Source organism: Dermacentor andersoni, chromosome 3 (assembly GCF_023375885.2).
Source record: "Dermacentor andersoni chromosome 3, qqDerAnde1_hic_scaffold, whole genome shotgun sequence".
Taxonomy (NCBI): Eukaryota; Metazoa; Arthropoda; class Arachnida; order Ixodida; family Ixodidae; genus Dermacentor; species Dermacentor andersoni.
Window position 1 is genome coordinate 163,483,677 of NC_092816.1, and position 13,203 is coordinate 163,496,879.

Sequence of the window (13,203 nt, forward strand, 5' to 3'; positions counted from 1 at the left end):
CAACGACGGACTGCGACGCGGACAACTTCGACTGCTATATCGCATCACTGGAGCCGGGATTTCCTGATATAAATACCTTCAAGGTCGAGCAACAAAAAGACAGAACTTTAGAACCACTGCTCATTACTGCAAGGCAATCAGCACCATCCACTCGTTTCTGTGTTCGTGATGGGGTTCTTTACAAAAAGAACTATTCTACTGCAGGCCCACGATATCTTCTGGTGGTCCCGGAGAGTCTCCGTGTCTCCGTCTTGCGCGCTATGCATGACGATCCAACATCTGGACATTTGGGTTCTGCGCGAACTCTCTACCGCCTCCAAGAAAGGTTCTACTGGCCTAAAATGCGCCAGACGACCGCCCAGTATGTGTCCAGCTGCAGCGAGTGTCAACGTTATAAGCGTCCGACGAGTGCTCCTCCTGGTCAACTCCATCCAGTGCCACCCCCCAGCTCTCCCTTTGAGCAAGTTGGCATCGACCTCCTCGGTCCTTTCCCGCGTTCATCCGATGGGAATCGCTGGATTATCGTGTGTGCCGATCACTTGACACGCTACTGTGAGACAGCTGCAATACCATCGGCTACTGCAACCGAAGTGTGTATTTTTCTGCTGCGTTTTGTCATTCTCCGACATGGACCTCCCAGAGTCATCATCAGCGATCGTGGGCGGCAGTTCACTGCAGACGTGGTCGAAGAGATGCTTCGTCTATGTGCTTCAAGGTTTCGACATTCCACCCCGTATCATCCCCAAACAAATGGCCTTACGGAACGCACGAACAGAACTCTTACTAACATGCTGTCCATGTATGTCGAGTCAGATCATAAGAACTGGGACAGCGTGCTACCTTTCATTACGTACGCATTTAACACCTCAAAGCATGAAGTTACGGGCTACAGTCCCTTCTTTCTTCTCTACGCTCGTCCGCCTCGTTATACACTAGACACTATCTTCCCGTTTTCCAGCCACGATAATCTTTGTATATCAGAGACAGTCTGTCTTGCTGAAGAAGCCCGACGACTTGCTTCGTTACGCACTCTTGTTTCACAAGACCGCTCGAAGGCACGCTGCGACCGCCGACGCCGACACGTGATATATAACCCTGGTGATTTAGTGTTGCTCTGGAAACCAACCAGGAAACGTGGACTATGTGAAAAACTGCTGGCCCACTATGTTGGACCCTATGTTATTACGGAGCGCATCAGCGAATTAACCTACCGCATAGCACGTCTCACATCAAATGGCCGACGGTCAGCAAAGACTGAACTTTCGCATGTCGCCCGTTTAAAGCCCTTTATTTCTCGACAGCCTGTTTGACTTGCCCGGCGGGCTTCGTCTGCGCGGAGGGAAATGTGACGCTCTTAGGTGCATAGTGGGTTCACGAATGTGACGCGCTTAGGTGCATAGTGGGTTCACGCCTCAACAAACAATATGTGGGGGCACCGAAGGGTAGTGAACGAGGACGACGACGTGTGGCTGGCTGGCTGAGTCTCGACAGGCGCTCAGTTGACCAAGGCCATCGCTTCTAACTCTACCCGGCTTCAAAGTAACGCCTTTTGTGGGCGTAACAATATTAATTTTGTCCGGTTTAGATTTACTCTTAGATGCAATTTGCAGAATTGTGATATCGTTTGTCATTGCTGAGTAATAGCCTTAAGCTTGATAGTTTCGTATTCTGAAAATTTGCGATTTTTGCCAATTTTTTATGAAATACTTATGACTTTATGTTATGAGCATCCCCTTTGGAACGGGGCGGGGGTTTGCGCTACCAAGCTCTTGCTACTATACTGCCTAATGTCCTTCCTAGGTTAAAAAATAAAAATAAAAAAAGCAGTATGAACTTCCACAAAGAAATTTTCTGATCCCCCATTGCGAACTTCGCTTTTTTACGTCCCCGTCTTTTTGTCGTTTCCCCACTTTTCGTCCACCAATCTTTCAATTGCCCCCTACTCATCTCTATTGCGGACATGTACGCTTTTCCGCTGCTCTCGCTGAACCCAAGAACTTTAAGGAGGCCAGTGGTGCCTAAATCGACTGCTGGACAGACGTCTTCACATTCTAATAAAACACGCTCCATCGTTTTCCAAGCTTTACCGCACCAAGCACATGCTTCTTCATTGTTCTTATCTCTCGCTTTATAGGTGCGTGTTCTAAGGCATCCTGAGCGCGCTTCGAAAAGTAATGAGCTTCCCTTTGAGTTATCATAAATTATTTATTTCCTGATTTCGTATTTTTCCTTTAGTGTAGTTACTCATAGCAGGTTTCTTTTCCGTTGCCGCCACCCATGATATAATTTCAGCCTCTCTGACTTTCCGCTTGACGTTCTTTGTTGCTGTGTTGCCCACCTTACAGGCCGCATACTTGCTGCTGAGCTTTCTAGTTCTTTTCCTCCATTGTGAATGGATGTACAGATACCTGAACACCGTCCCAGCCCATTAACTTTCTTCCATATTCCTCAGCTATTCTTCATACTCAATTTCACTGCGAGCTTCCCTCACTTCAAACCTAGTCCAGCTCATATCACCCTGCACAGCTTCATTTGTAGTCTTCCCGTGAGCGCCCGATGCGAGGCGTCCCACTGACATGTGGTTCCCATCGAGTCGTGATTGTACCCTTGATGTAAAGCAAACAACCGCATTTCCAAAAGTAAGTCCTGGAATCATTACCCCTTTCCACATACCTCGGAGCACCTCGTACCTATTGTATCCCCATAGCGCTCTGTGCTTCATTATGGCTGTATTTCTCTTCCCCTTCACTGTTATTGTTTTTTTCCTATGTTTTCATATATCTCTCGCCTTCTCATTTATCCATATACAAAGGTATTTATATTCTGATACCAGGGGTATTTCCTGACCTTGTAGTGACACTGTCTGTTCACTGTTTTCATTGAATACCATAACACCTGATTTTCAAACACTAAATTTCAAACGTAATATCATTCCAGAAGCGCGCCGCATAAGGTAGATGTGTGCAAGCTTTGCACTGCATTTTCGTAATGTCCCGCAAGGTGTCACGACATGTAGCAGTTGCATATAGCAGTTGCATGCTGCATGTACCTGACCCTGGATGTAGCAGGCTAAGTAACTATTTGTCCCACCCTCCCATCTTGAAGGGGATTTCATGATTATCATCACCATCATCAACAGCAACGTACTGGGCCACGGGTGAAGGGGTGTGGCGTGTGCTCCACGTATTCTGGATACCTGTGTTTACTCTTCGGTACATGTTATGGCGCCTCCTCGCAAGGGACGAACCTTAGGAAGTGATTCGTAAAGATGCGCACGCGGCTGCAACCACGCAACATCGGGCTCAGCAGACAACTGTGCAGAGAGCAGCCCAAGCCGCGGCTCACCGCCGACGCGAGGCAGACAGTTCGGATCGTTGTGGTGAAAACGACGCGAATATACTGTGCCGTGAAGACCCTGTAGTGTGTGGTCCCGAAAATGAAGCTTCCATGAAGCCGCTCCTGCACCTTACACTGTGACTGTGCAGCGTGTACCATGCAGGCCTGTCACTTTCTTTAAATGTGTAAGCATTTCTGTGCCTACACAACGAGAAATTTGTCCATCACGTAAGGCAATAAATGGCTCTTCCCCACTTAAACAATGGCTTGTAACCCCTTAAACAAGCAAAAGAATGCAATGACCCACGTAGAGTAGAGCCTGCAAGCGCTCAGCAAAGTGAAGCGAAGAGTGCATATATTCATTGATATCACCCATACAACACGCAGAACAGAATACGGTTCAATAAAGAACAAGATCAAAACCAGCAACCAAACCAACAATAAAGCACTGCATAGCCCCGTAAGAAAATGTAGCGGTGGTTTTGAAACAACTTCCCTAAATTAAACCTAATTCACCCTAACACCAAACGTAGAATGTTCGAGTGTCTTAATTAACTCTATCTTTATTGTCTGTAGCTTCCTAATTTTATCATAATTAACAGCAGTACTCGTGGGTCCAAGTGTCGTAATGAACTCTATCCTAATTAAACCTGCCTTATCATATTCGCTTTAGAACATGGTAAACAAACGACCGATCAGGGTTGATGAGGCTTCATACTGGTCGGACCAAGTTCCACAACATTGATAATGACGCCGGGCTGTATGGAGATGAGCAAGTTGCACACTGATCATGCATACTTGGACAACTACCAGGTGAGTTTCTGTGTGAACTTTTTTTTATTTCCGTCGTTTGCAGAACCAGCGGCGGTGGCAGACCATTTAGCAATGTAGCTCTTCGAAAGGAATGCGGTGAATTCTGCGGTGTTTCCAGCTCTCCGGCGAAGAGCACGTTGCGAAAATTCGCTCATTGGGAATCTGCAGCAGCGGGCGAATGCCACAGTCACAAGGGATGTTACCTGTAGGGGAAGAAACAGTAGGCGTTAAACGTACACTGCACATTTATGTAGCATTATACAGGCTTTTGCTCTTCACGTCATCTCATGTTATGCGCTGGTGCTGTTCCTACACTTAACGCTTAATCGCGCAATATTTCTGCGTGCTACTGAGAGGAAACATAAGAGCTTCAATTTAGTGGAAGGGCCAAACAGTGTTCTGCTTTTCTTCCCTCTGAACGTAACCGCTGTTAACTAGTTGTAGACAATGAATGCAGTGCTAATTCGATCTGAGAGTTTACACAATGTCATTGGTGCACAGGAAATACGTTTTATCTTTGTGGTTTTATTGTGTACACCAATGTGTGCGATTTACCGCAAACCTGGAATTAATCCTGAAAGAGCTCGCAAAGGCATTAACGAGACAAACGCAAACAAAGAACGCGTAATTGTATCTGACAGCTGCGTGAACGAAAAGCGGGATATATTGCCGCCAGTGCTCGTATTGAAGTGCACAAAAGGCGCGAATAACCGTGTAGACGAAATTCAGAGAAGCAGGACAAAGTATGGCCGGCCGTCCCAGTGTCGCATTCTGAACATTGTCAAACTTCTTCATGTATTCTTGGACATGCCGCGAAGTGAAAACTGTCAAGATTACATTATGCACATTGTTCATAATGTGGTTCTCGTCCACTACACTAGAGCTTGTTCAGGCCTCCAAAATACACCCACAGATATCTAGCGCAATTCTCCGAATCAGTGTGGAGCAGGAAATTTTCCACTAACTGCGCAGCATTACAGTTGTTCGATAGCTATGTTTCCTTAACGAGATTCAATGCATAGGGCAGTTCATGATACCAAACGTAGTACGGTATACTGGCATGGGAAAGCACACATCAATAAAATGTCTAACCAATGTCTTACTTCTTGAGCTGAATAAATAGGCTGCTGAAAATCTCATTAGAAAAAATAAAGCAGCGTCAACTATATCCTTTCCAAACCCATATAGAGAACACTTAAGACTGGCACCACAGACTTGCTCTTTTAAACTTCATAGCTGGACGTTTCCTGTGAACACATGGTAGAAGACTAAGGAATTATTTGTTCCCTGAGACACAAATTGGGGCTTGATTGTGCAGAAAGATCAGAGCCTTTTAAATATTGCTTCCTTTATCGCGGTAATGCAGCATCTTTTGGGGTTGTTCTGCAGAGAACGTTGAAGAAAGATCTAACCTATCACTACCAGATACCTTGATGTTAGAATTGACGGAATGTTGCCATACGAACGCATCTTTCTGGTTGTGTTGCATAGTCTTTGGAGGGCAAGAATGCTAGATTGAAATGCCGAGCCACCTCGTGCAGCAAAGAGCACCTCCTGGGAACAAGTAATTCAAATACGCGGGATATATAAACGTTCGAGTTACTATGTTGACTGGTTTAACTTCTTTGATTTTCGTTTAATTTTGCCTGATATTGACTTGCGATGCGTTTATTGTACGTGCTAAGGTTTTGCTTCCCTGTAGCAAATGGAATAGCTGAGTGGTTAGCACGCTCGGCGCCCAAATGCGAATTGCTTCGTGAGCATAGTAGGTTTGAAAGATGGGGATGACGAGGTGGTCTGTTAGCAAAAAAGAAATAACTGTTTTGTGTCCTTGATAACGCCAATGGTCCCATAGCGTAACATAAAGGGCGGACAGACGGGACAGACGGATGGACGAGGAAATTCAGCATCATGCACCTAAAGTGCAGTAATATTTATTTCCTTCTTACTTTGCGCAGAAGTACCTATCTGGCCACAGAGGCGTACTTGTAAGCACACTTGCGAGATATTTATATCAGCGTTATTAATTTGAGATTTGCTTCGTTATCATATAATTTGGTATATCCCCCATCGCTCTATCGAGCGATGCGCCACGGCTGTAGGACTATCGTGCAAATCAATTGTAGGCTTCGGGTTTCTGTGCAATGAAATACAGGATGGCCAAGTTACATAGTTGTAGGATGATATTGTGAGTCCAATGTAGTGTTCTTGATGCGTTAAATATTAAAATAAATACTGCAGCGAGAATCTCCTTGTCGCTACTATCGTGTACGCGGGAGATTACGTGAACGAAATAAAAAGAGAGAGGGTGTCGCGGAGGAGGTGGCATCAACCGGATACCTTTACTGATGCCTACAAAAAATTGGTAGTGTTGCTCGAAGGTAAACATTGACAGCGACAGCAAGCTTTAGCGTTTCGCTCGAGCTACTTGGAGAGTTTTCCATGTATACGTCAGTGCGGCATTATTGGGTGGCAGGGCACATTAACTTCATTAGCCGCCATGTGGCAGCCACAAAAGAGCGCCTCACAACGCTGCGTCACATCTCCATAGCGCACTAGGCGAGACCGACGGAGAGCCGTTGGTGTTACAGTCAGCAACCGTTGACATAATATGTAAAATTAGCTTTACTTTTATTGTGAGTTTGGCTCAGACCACGGAGGTATTCTGTAAGAGTTTACCTAGTGGACTGTCCATTTCAATCGCCGCAGATTGGCTGGGGTCGCTCATTTCCTCCTCGCTCGCACAGCTTCATCCAATCAGCACATCAGCAGCGGCTTAAATGCGCAGTCCACTAGGTGGACTCTTAGAGAATATCACTGCAGTAGATTCGCCCAGCCGCTAAGCAGAACCGCTAGTGTGCTGGTGATCTTCGTGCGAACAACGCTCATGCCAGAATGCTTACACGGCTCCACCACAGAGCCGATTGAAGGGATCCTTGATTGTGTCAGCTTGGCTATGTCGTTCTTCAAGGCGAGAGCCTGAACGGGCTCGTTGCAATGGCTCATACCTCCACCCCCCTCCCCCTCCAAACGAAAGAACGGTGTCTAGTCCAGTGAAGCAAAAATAATGATCAGGGTTGGCTCACACCGCAGCGAGAAAGCAACCCTGGAATGGCTGAATATGTATGATGAAACAAAGGAAAGACCGAATCAAATAAAGGAGGAAAGAAAGAACAAAAGAAGGAACGAAAGAACAATGAAAGAAAGAACGAGAGAAATAACGAAAGAAAGAAAGAGGGAAAGAAAGAGAGAAGAACGAAAGAACCTTTAGGCAGTGCATTAGGTGCTCGCATGTGTTTCCGAGGAGGTCGACCTACAGCGCCATACGTTTACTTGACACTGCGCCTCGTTATGTCTTGCAAGTCTGACATCTCCGATATTATGACTTAATGCATTACCACGTGTACAGCAGGATTTCGCTTTGACCTATTACAGGAGAAGTAACATGCTGCCGAACTTTCTTGCTTCTTGGAGGCAAACGCACCCCATTTCACTGGGGACCATTTACAGCTAAGATCTTTACCTCTAGCCCCTGTATGGATCCCAAACATGCGTTCCCCAGGGGGGGGGGGGGGGGGGGGGTGTACCTTGGCCGGCTTACGTCCGTATCACGGAGAGTGGACAGGAATGCGTGAGATAGTGCGATACCGGGCCTACCCGCGGGGGAAGTAAAACAGCCTACAACCACTCCGCCAACTTCCAAAAGTAAGCTTGATAGCTTGGGTCCAGATAGAAACCCATAAATTCGGCGTTGTAATGGAAATGACAGATATATATATACACACACATATATATATATATATATATATATATATATATATATATATATATATATATATATATATATATATATATATATATATATATATATATATATATATACGCACATGATGGCCAACTTGCTACACTAAATTACACTTTGTTATATATATCTATAAGAAAGTGCGTTTTGTGTAGCAAGTTGGCCACCGTGCGCATTATTTGTTTTAAATCGTGTTTGTCGATTAATGACAGAGGAAAGAGTGTGGCGACGGGGCCTGCGCACGTGTCCTGCTGTTCAGCGGTTACAACGTTATGCGTATCGGAGGTGCCGGGGCGGCTGCAACAGCGATTGCGGCATATGCATGGGAGGAGCGGTTACCGCGACGTCGCTTGTGTCGGCGTAGTAGGGTGCCGTATTAAAAACAATTCATGATTTCATAATGTATGCAGCACATGTATGCAGCCTAAACACCTTCGCTGGTCATCCGTCCCGATATGAATGCTGCGGCGCCACGAATTTTCAACATTCTGCGGGCTAGAGGCGCAGATGCGGTCGATAGCGGGATAGGCCACCTGGCTCTAACGACGATAGTGCAAGTGCGCCTCGAGCAACCGTTTAACCACTATCGTAATGAAAGCTCTTCAACGAATACATGTGCCTTTTTTGCCAGTTATCGATCTATTCAGACACATCATCATGAGCTGGAACTCCGTAACAACACTGAATTCATCAGTATTCTGCATGCTGAGGTTCCACTGCACGCTTGCTTGCACCACACTAAAGATGACCGCCGGCAGAAAAGGAAAAAAAATTTATTGTACCTTATTCTGGACAGTGCGATCACACGTGCTTAACGATGCGTACTAAAGTTGTGCAATTGTTTTCTCAAATTACGCAAACGTCTAGCATACACACACCACCATAAGTGAGCGTGTGCGACACTGACGATAATGCCATGGTCATTCGGAACTATAACTGGGCCAGGGGCCAAACCTGCTTGGATACAAATGATTCGGATGTGACGCTGACTAAGCATAGCCTACAGAAAGCTCGATTTACTTCTACTATGTTGCGGCTCGGAATGTTCGGGACTTACATCATTTTAGGCAGTGCTGAGTTCACCAACACATTCCCCCACCCAACCAGAAACCACCTCATACTCCCTACACAATTCTCTCCGCAATACCGCTTCTGCACAGAGCCCGGGTCCCTCAGGCCCATAGTAGGGGGTTGCAGAGCGGCACCATTAAATCATCCGAACCCTTACCACACCAACGAGCTTTGGGAGAGAGCCTTGGCCAGCTCCGACCTCGAGGATCAGCTACGGCTGACTGCGAGGGCCCAGGACGCGGCCCGAGCTTAAGGCATTCTGGAATGAGGATGCCTCTCCAAAGCTTCATTTACCTAATAACAATGTTTATTTTCTCTGTCTCTCCAACACATGTACACATGCGGAGATTATTTTGATGGCGTCGACGGTGCGCTGCCTCACATTCACGTTTCGCGGAATCTCAGCATAATGTTGCTCCTTTACCCGAATCATGAACCTTCCAGTAGCGAAAGTTCTACTAGCACTTAAGCTAAAGGCTTGACTAATAAATTGATAGAATCACTATTTTTAACATCCCAAATTAACACTGGCTGTATGAGAGGTCGCCATATGTAGAAATGACATTCGGAATAATTTTGATCACCTGTGATTCGGTAACGTGCACATAAATGTAAGCGCAGGAAGATTTTCTTGTATTTCGCCCGAAGTAAGCTAAAACTTTGCTTAAAAATGTAATATTATAACACAGGGCGTGCCTTGGTATTATGCGCCATACATAAAAATGAATTTACAGTTCACATGCAAAGAAACCTCGGCAGATTCTTTTGCCGACCCTTTCCTAGCAAACATTAATTTATCGAATTAAAGATTCGACAGCTGGGTATTTGATTTTACTTGGTGCCTATGGCTTCTTTCCAGTCAGGCAAAGTTCCGCGCAAGATGTTTTATGTTTTTAATTACTAAAATTGTTTATGCACAACGGGCTGTACTATACACGAGTGTCCCAGCTAACTTTAGTCAAGCTGTTAAATAAATACGGCGCACTGGGCAATCTAGCACAGCTGGTGTGATTTTTGCATAGTGATTAGATGACTTACAGCATCAAATATTTATCGAACCTTCTTATTTTTGTAATAAATGCGTGATATAAAATGAAAAAACTGATATTTTGTTCTGAAGCATCCTATTCAATCGTTTGCATATTCATCATTTCAGCATTATACTGAAGCGCTCTTGAAACAAACTGAGTGGGTGGTTTTAGGACGCAAAAACGCCTTTCTCATGAGAAAGTCATGCACTTATTTGAAAAATCAGAAAGGCGTTAAAAAATCTTATCTTAGCCAGGCTAGTAGTACGCAAGGATTATCTTGATGACGGAAGAGGACCATTGACTAAGCACCGTGCGTATCATAATCCAATTTCTTACCAATATTTTATAACAGTGTGGCTAATATTATTTAGCAAGACCTTAATAATTGCGCGAAATATTCGAAGCAAGCATTGCCGCACCCTTTTGTTAGTTGGTATGTTGCGTTTAGCACACCATGGTGAATTAAGTGTTACACTGTGTTTTCATCTACATTAGGCGATCACCATACAATAACCTATTGCATTTCCAGCTCTTCACGATTCTGCGAATACTCGAATAATTTACGGCTCTCGCTCAAACCTTGTATAGCAGTTATGTATTACTACGTGACTTGAATTACGCTTAGGTTTGGCGGAAGCAAGAAGGAATCATTCGCGAACATGCACACTTGTATTGTTTTTTTGTTTTTCTGCCGAAAGTCGTTGCTGCTCTTTGCGTGGAATAAACGATACGACGTGGCCATAACTTACCAAGGTATAGGTTCGGATTATTAGGGTGCTGGCGAATGGCGTCAATTGTCTCCGCATCCCAGGAGGTGATTTCGTTGAACTTTAGGTGAAGGATCGTTAAGGCCGGAAACTGTTGCGCGCTAAATCCTCTGGGAATTTCGGTGAGTTCATTTTCCCTGCCGGAAAGAAAGAAGAGGAAGACAGAATCGAATACAACTTTCTGAATAATAACAAAAAAAAAAAAAAAACACGAAACGAATGACAAATGTATACACTTTGCAACAGGTGATTTGGTTATTTGACAATATTTCTGCTGTTGTTTCTGTTTCTGTGATACAGTGCACTTTCATTGCCGTGCTTGCCACATTTTAAAGTTCATAAAGAGGAAGAACTTGAAGAAATGTGGAAGGCGAGGCCTGCTAATTTGATTTATTTAAAATCCATTTGAGGAAAATACCTACTTTAAGTTGCCTCTTTAACGCCGATTGCATTACAAAGTGTTGACACAACTACCTGGGACAAGTGTGTATAGCTTAAAATATCTATGGGATAAGATGTACAAAGAAGCAAGCTTATTACCAGGACAAGCGTGAGGTATATGATAGAGCAATATGGCGTAATTCATACTGCGATATGATTTCATGCTATCTTTATCACTGCCACTGTGTTGACAGTCTCCCTACAGTAGCTGTTTCTGCGAAGACTTTAATACATCTTAAAACGTCACCTGTTGCAGAGAGCACATTACAGTCGTAGATCTGGTATATTCGAGAAGGGGGGGGGGGGGGAATTACATGCACGAGAAGTCAAAATTCACATTACTATAATTAAATAAAGTACTGATTAGGTGTATAATGATTAGCTTGTGGCACATATCGCAATTTACAAATTGTATGCGATAAGACTGCAAGGCACCTAAAGTTAGAAATAATTTTATGGGTGACATCAATTTTCAGGTATCCGTAATAAACTTGCAGTAAAAATGCAGTGTAGATCCACGTACTTGTTGAACAAAACGGCGTTTTCTACACTGAATCAGAAAACTAACTGGAGCACCAATGTATTTTTTCTCGAAATCCTGGAATGAGTATCTCGAAACAGGTGGGATCCTGAGAATTTATTCTACGTGGATCCGACTTGCGAGCTCCTCGGCTACAATTTCTAAATTGCCTGATTTGCCGTAACGTAAGCAGTTAAAGAACTTAATTTGTGCGTTTTGGTAATTACCATACTATGCATTTTCATTTCTCGTAAAAATAATCCGCGCCTGTTCAAGCAGGCTGCTCCAGTACCACAAACATGCTATCTTCCAGAGGTGATTCTTAAATATTGCTTCAAATACTCGCAGAAACACCCACTACATTGCGACCAAAACCAAAATTATGGCCAGGCAGATGGAGAACACAACCGCGCGAGATTCTTGTATGAAAGCGTATAATAGCCGTACACTATTTTGGATTTACAGATTCATTCAACTGTACGTGCTTTACCCAATCTATGCGCGGTTACAGGCTTACCCTAGCAGTATTGTGTGCAAGGATGGCGCAGGATTCGGCAACACGGCCCAAGAAAAATTTCTCAGCCTATTCTCGGTGATGGAAAACTGCTCCAAACCCGTCAGCGCATCCATGGACCCCGCTTCCATGCCAGTCACATTACAATTCTTGATGAATATGCTTCGGAGGCTGCGTGGCAGGTTGTTCCAGTCTTGGTCGATGGACACCGTCTGCCTTTCCAAGCGCAGTGACGTCAGCGAGAGAACGTCCTTCAGCAGGCCCCACGACTTCGGCAAAGTAGAGCGTCCCAAAAAGCCTACACCCTCCAGGGTGCCGTTGAGTCTTTCAAACGCATTCGGGTGTGACTCCTCAAAGTTTTCGATGCGGACGCTGCTGAAAGTGACGTTAATGGCGGATAAGCCCCGAAATGCGTCGACGGGTAGGTGCTCGAGACGACTGTTGTAAAGCAGGAAGCCGTGCCTGTTGTGCTCGGGACGAGGAATTTTAGCTGCCAGCTCGGACGCGCTCGTGAAGCCTCCACAATTGAAGAAAATTGTACGTGTGCCTAATTGAAACTTCTGGCAGTCCGCTTCCGAAAGGACGAGCCGTACGCCGCAGCACTGCAGCAGTACGACGAGCCAGAACACTCGAAGCATTTGGGAAGGCAATGACCGGGATATGTAAGCGGAGCGGGGAACATGGAGCTGGGCGCATTTATAGGAGTGCCTCCACACGTTATCCAGAAGTCACGCCATCGCGAATGAGCACAAGAATCCCAACACCAAGAATGTTTGTATACGTCGAGCCTTATTTTGGCTCCTGTTTCAAGTGAAATTCTACACACCGGTGGTGTAGGACGCTGCCCCGGAGGGTTTGCCATCAGACTTTAGGGCCTTGAACTGTACTTATCTGTTTGATAGGACGTT

The 13,203-nt window shown here is 45.0% G+C and overlaps 1 protein-coding gene across 1 annotated transcript; it reads right to left on the minus strand.

Annotated features, from left to right (window-relative positions):
• Positions 1 to 4,154: 4,154 nt before the first annotated feature.
• LOC129382986 (uncharacterized) lies at positions 4,155 to 12,979 on the minus strand. The gene is made up of 3 exons (XM_055067186.2): positions 12,299 to 12,979; positions 10,803 to 10,957; positions 4,155 to 4,352 (listed from the first exon to the last, which is right to left on the minus strand). Exons 1-3 carry the CDS (start codon positions 12,931 to 12,933, stop codon positions 4,216 to 4,218), a joined length of 927 nt encoding a protein of 308 aa, XP_054923161.2. The 5' UTR covers positions 12,934 to 12,979; the 3' UTR covers positions 4,155 to 4,215.
• Positions 12,980 to 13,203: the final 224 nt, after the last annotated feature.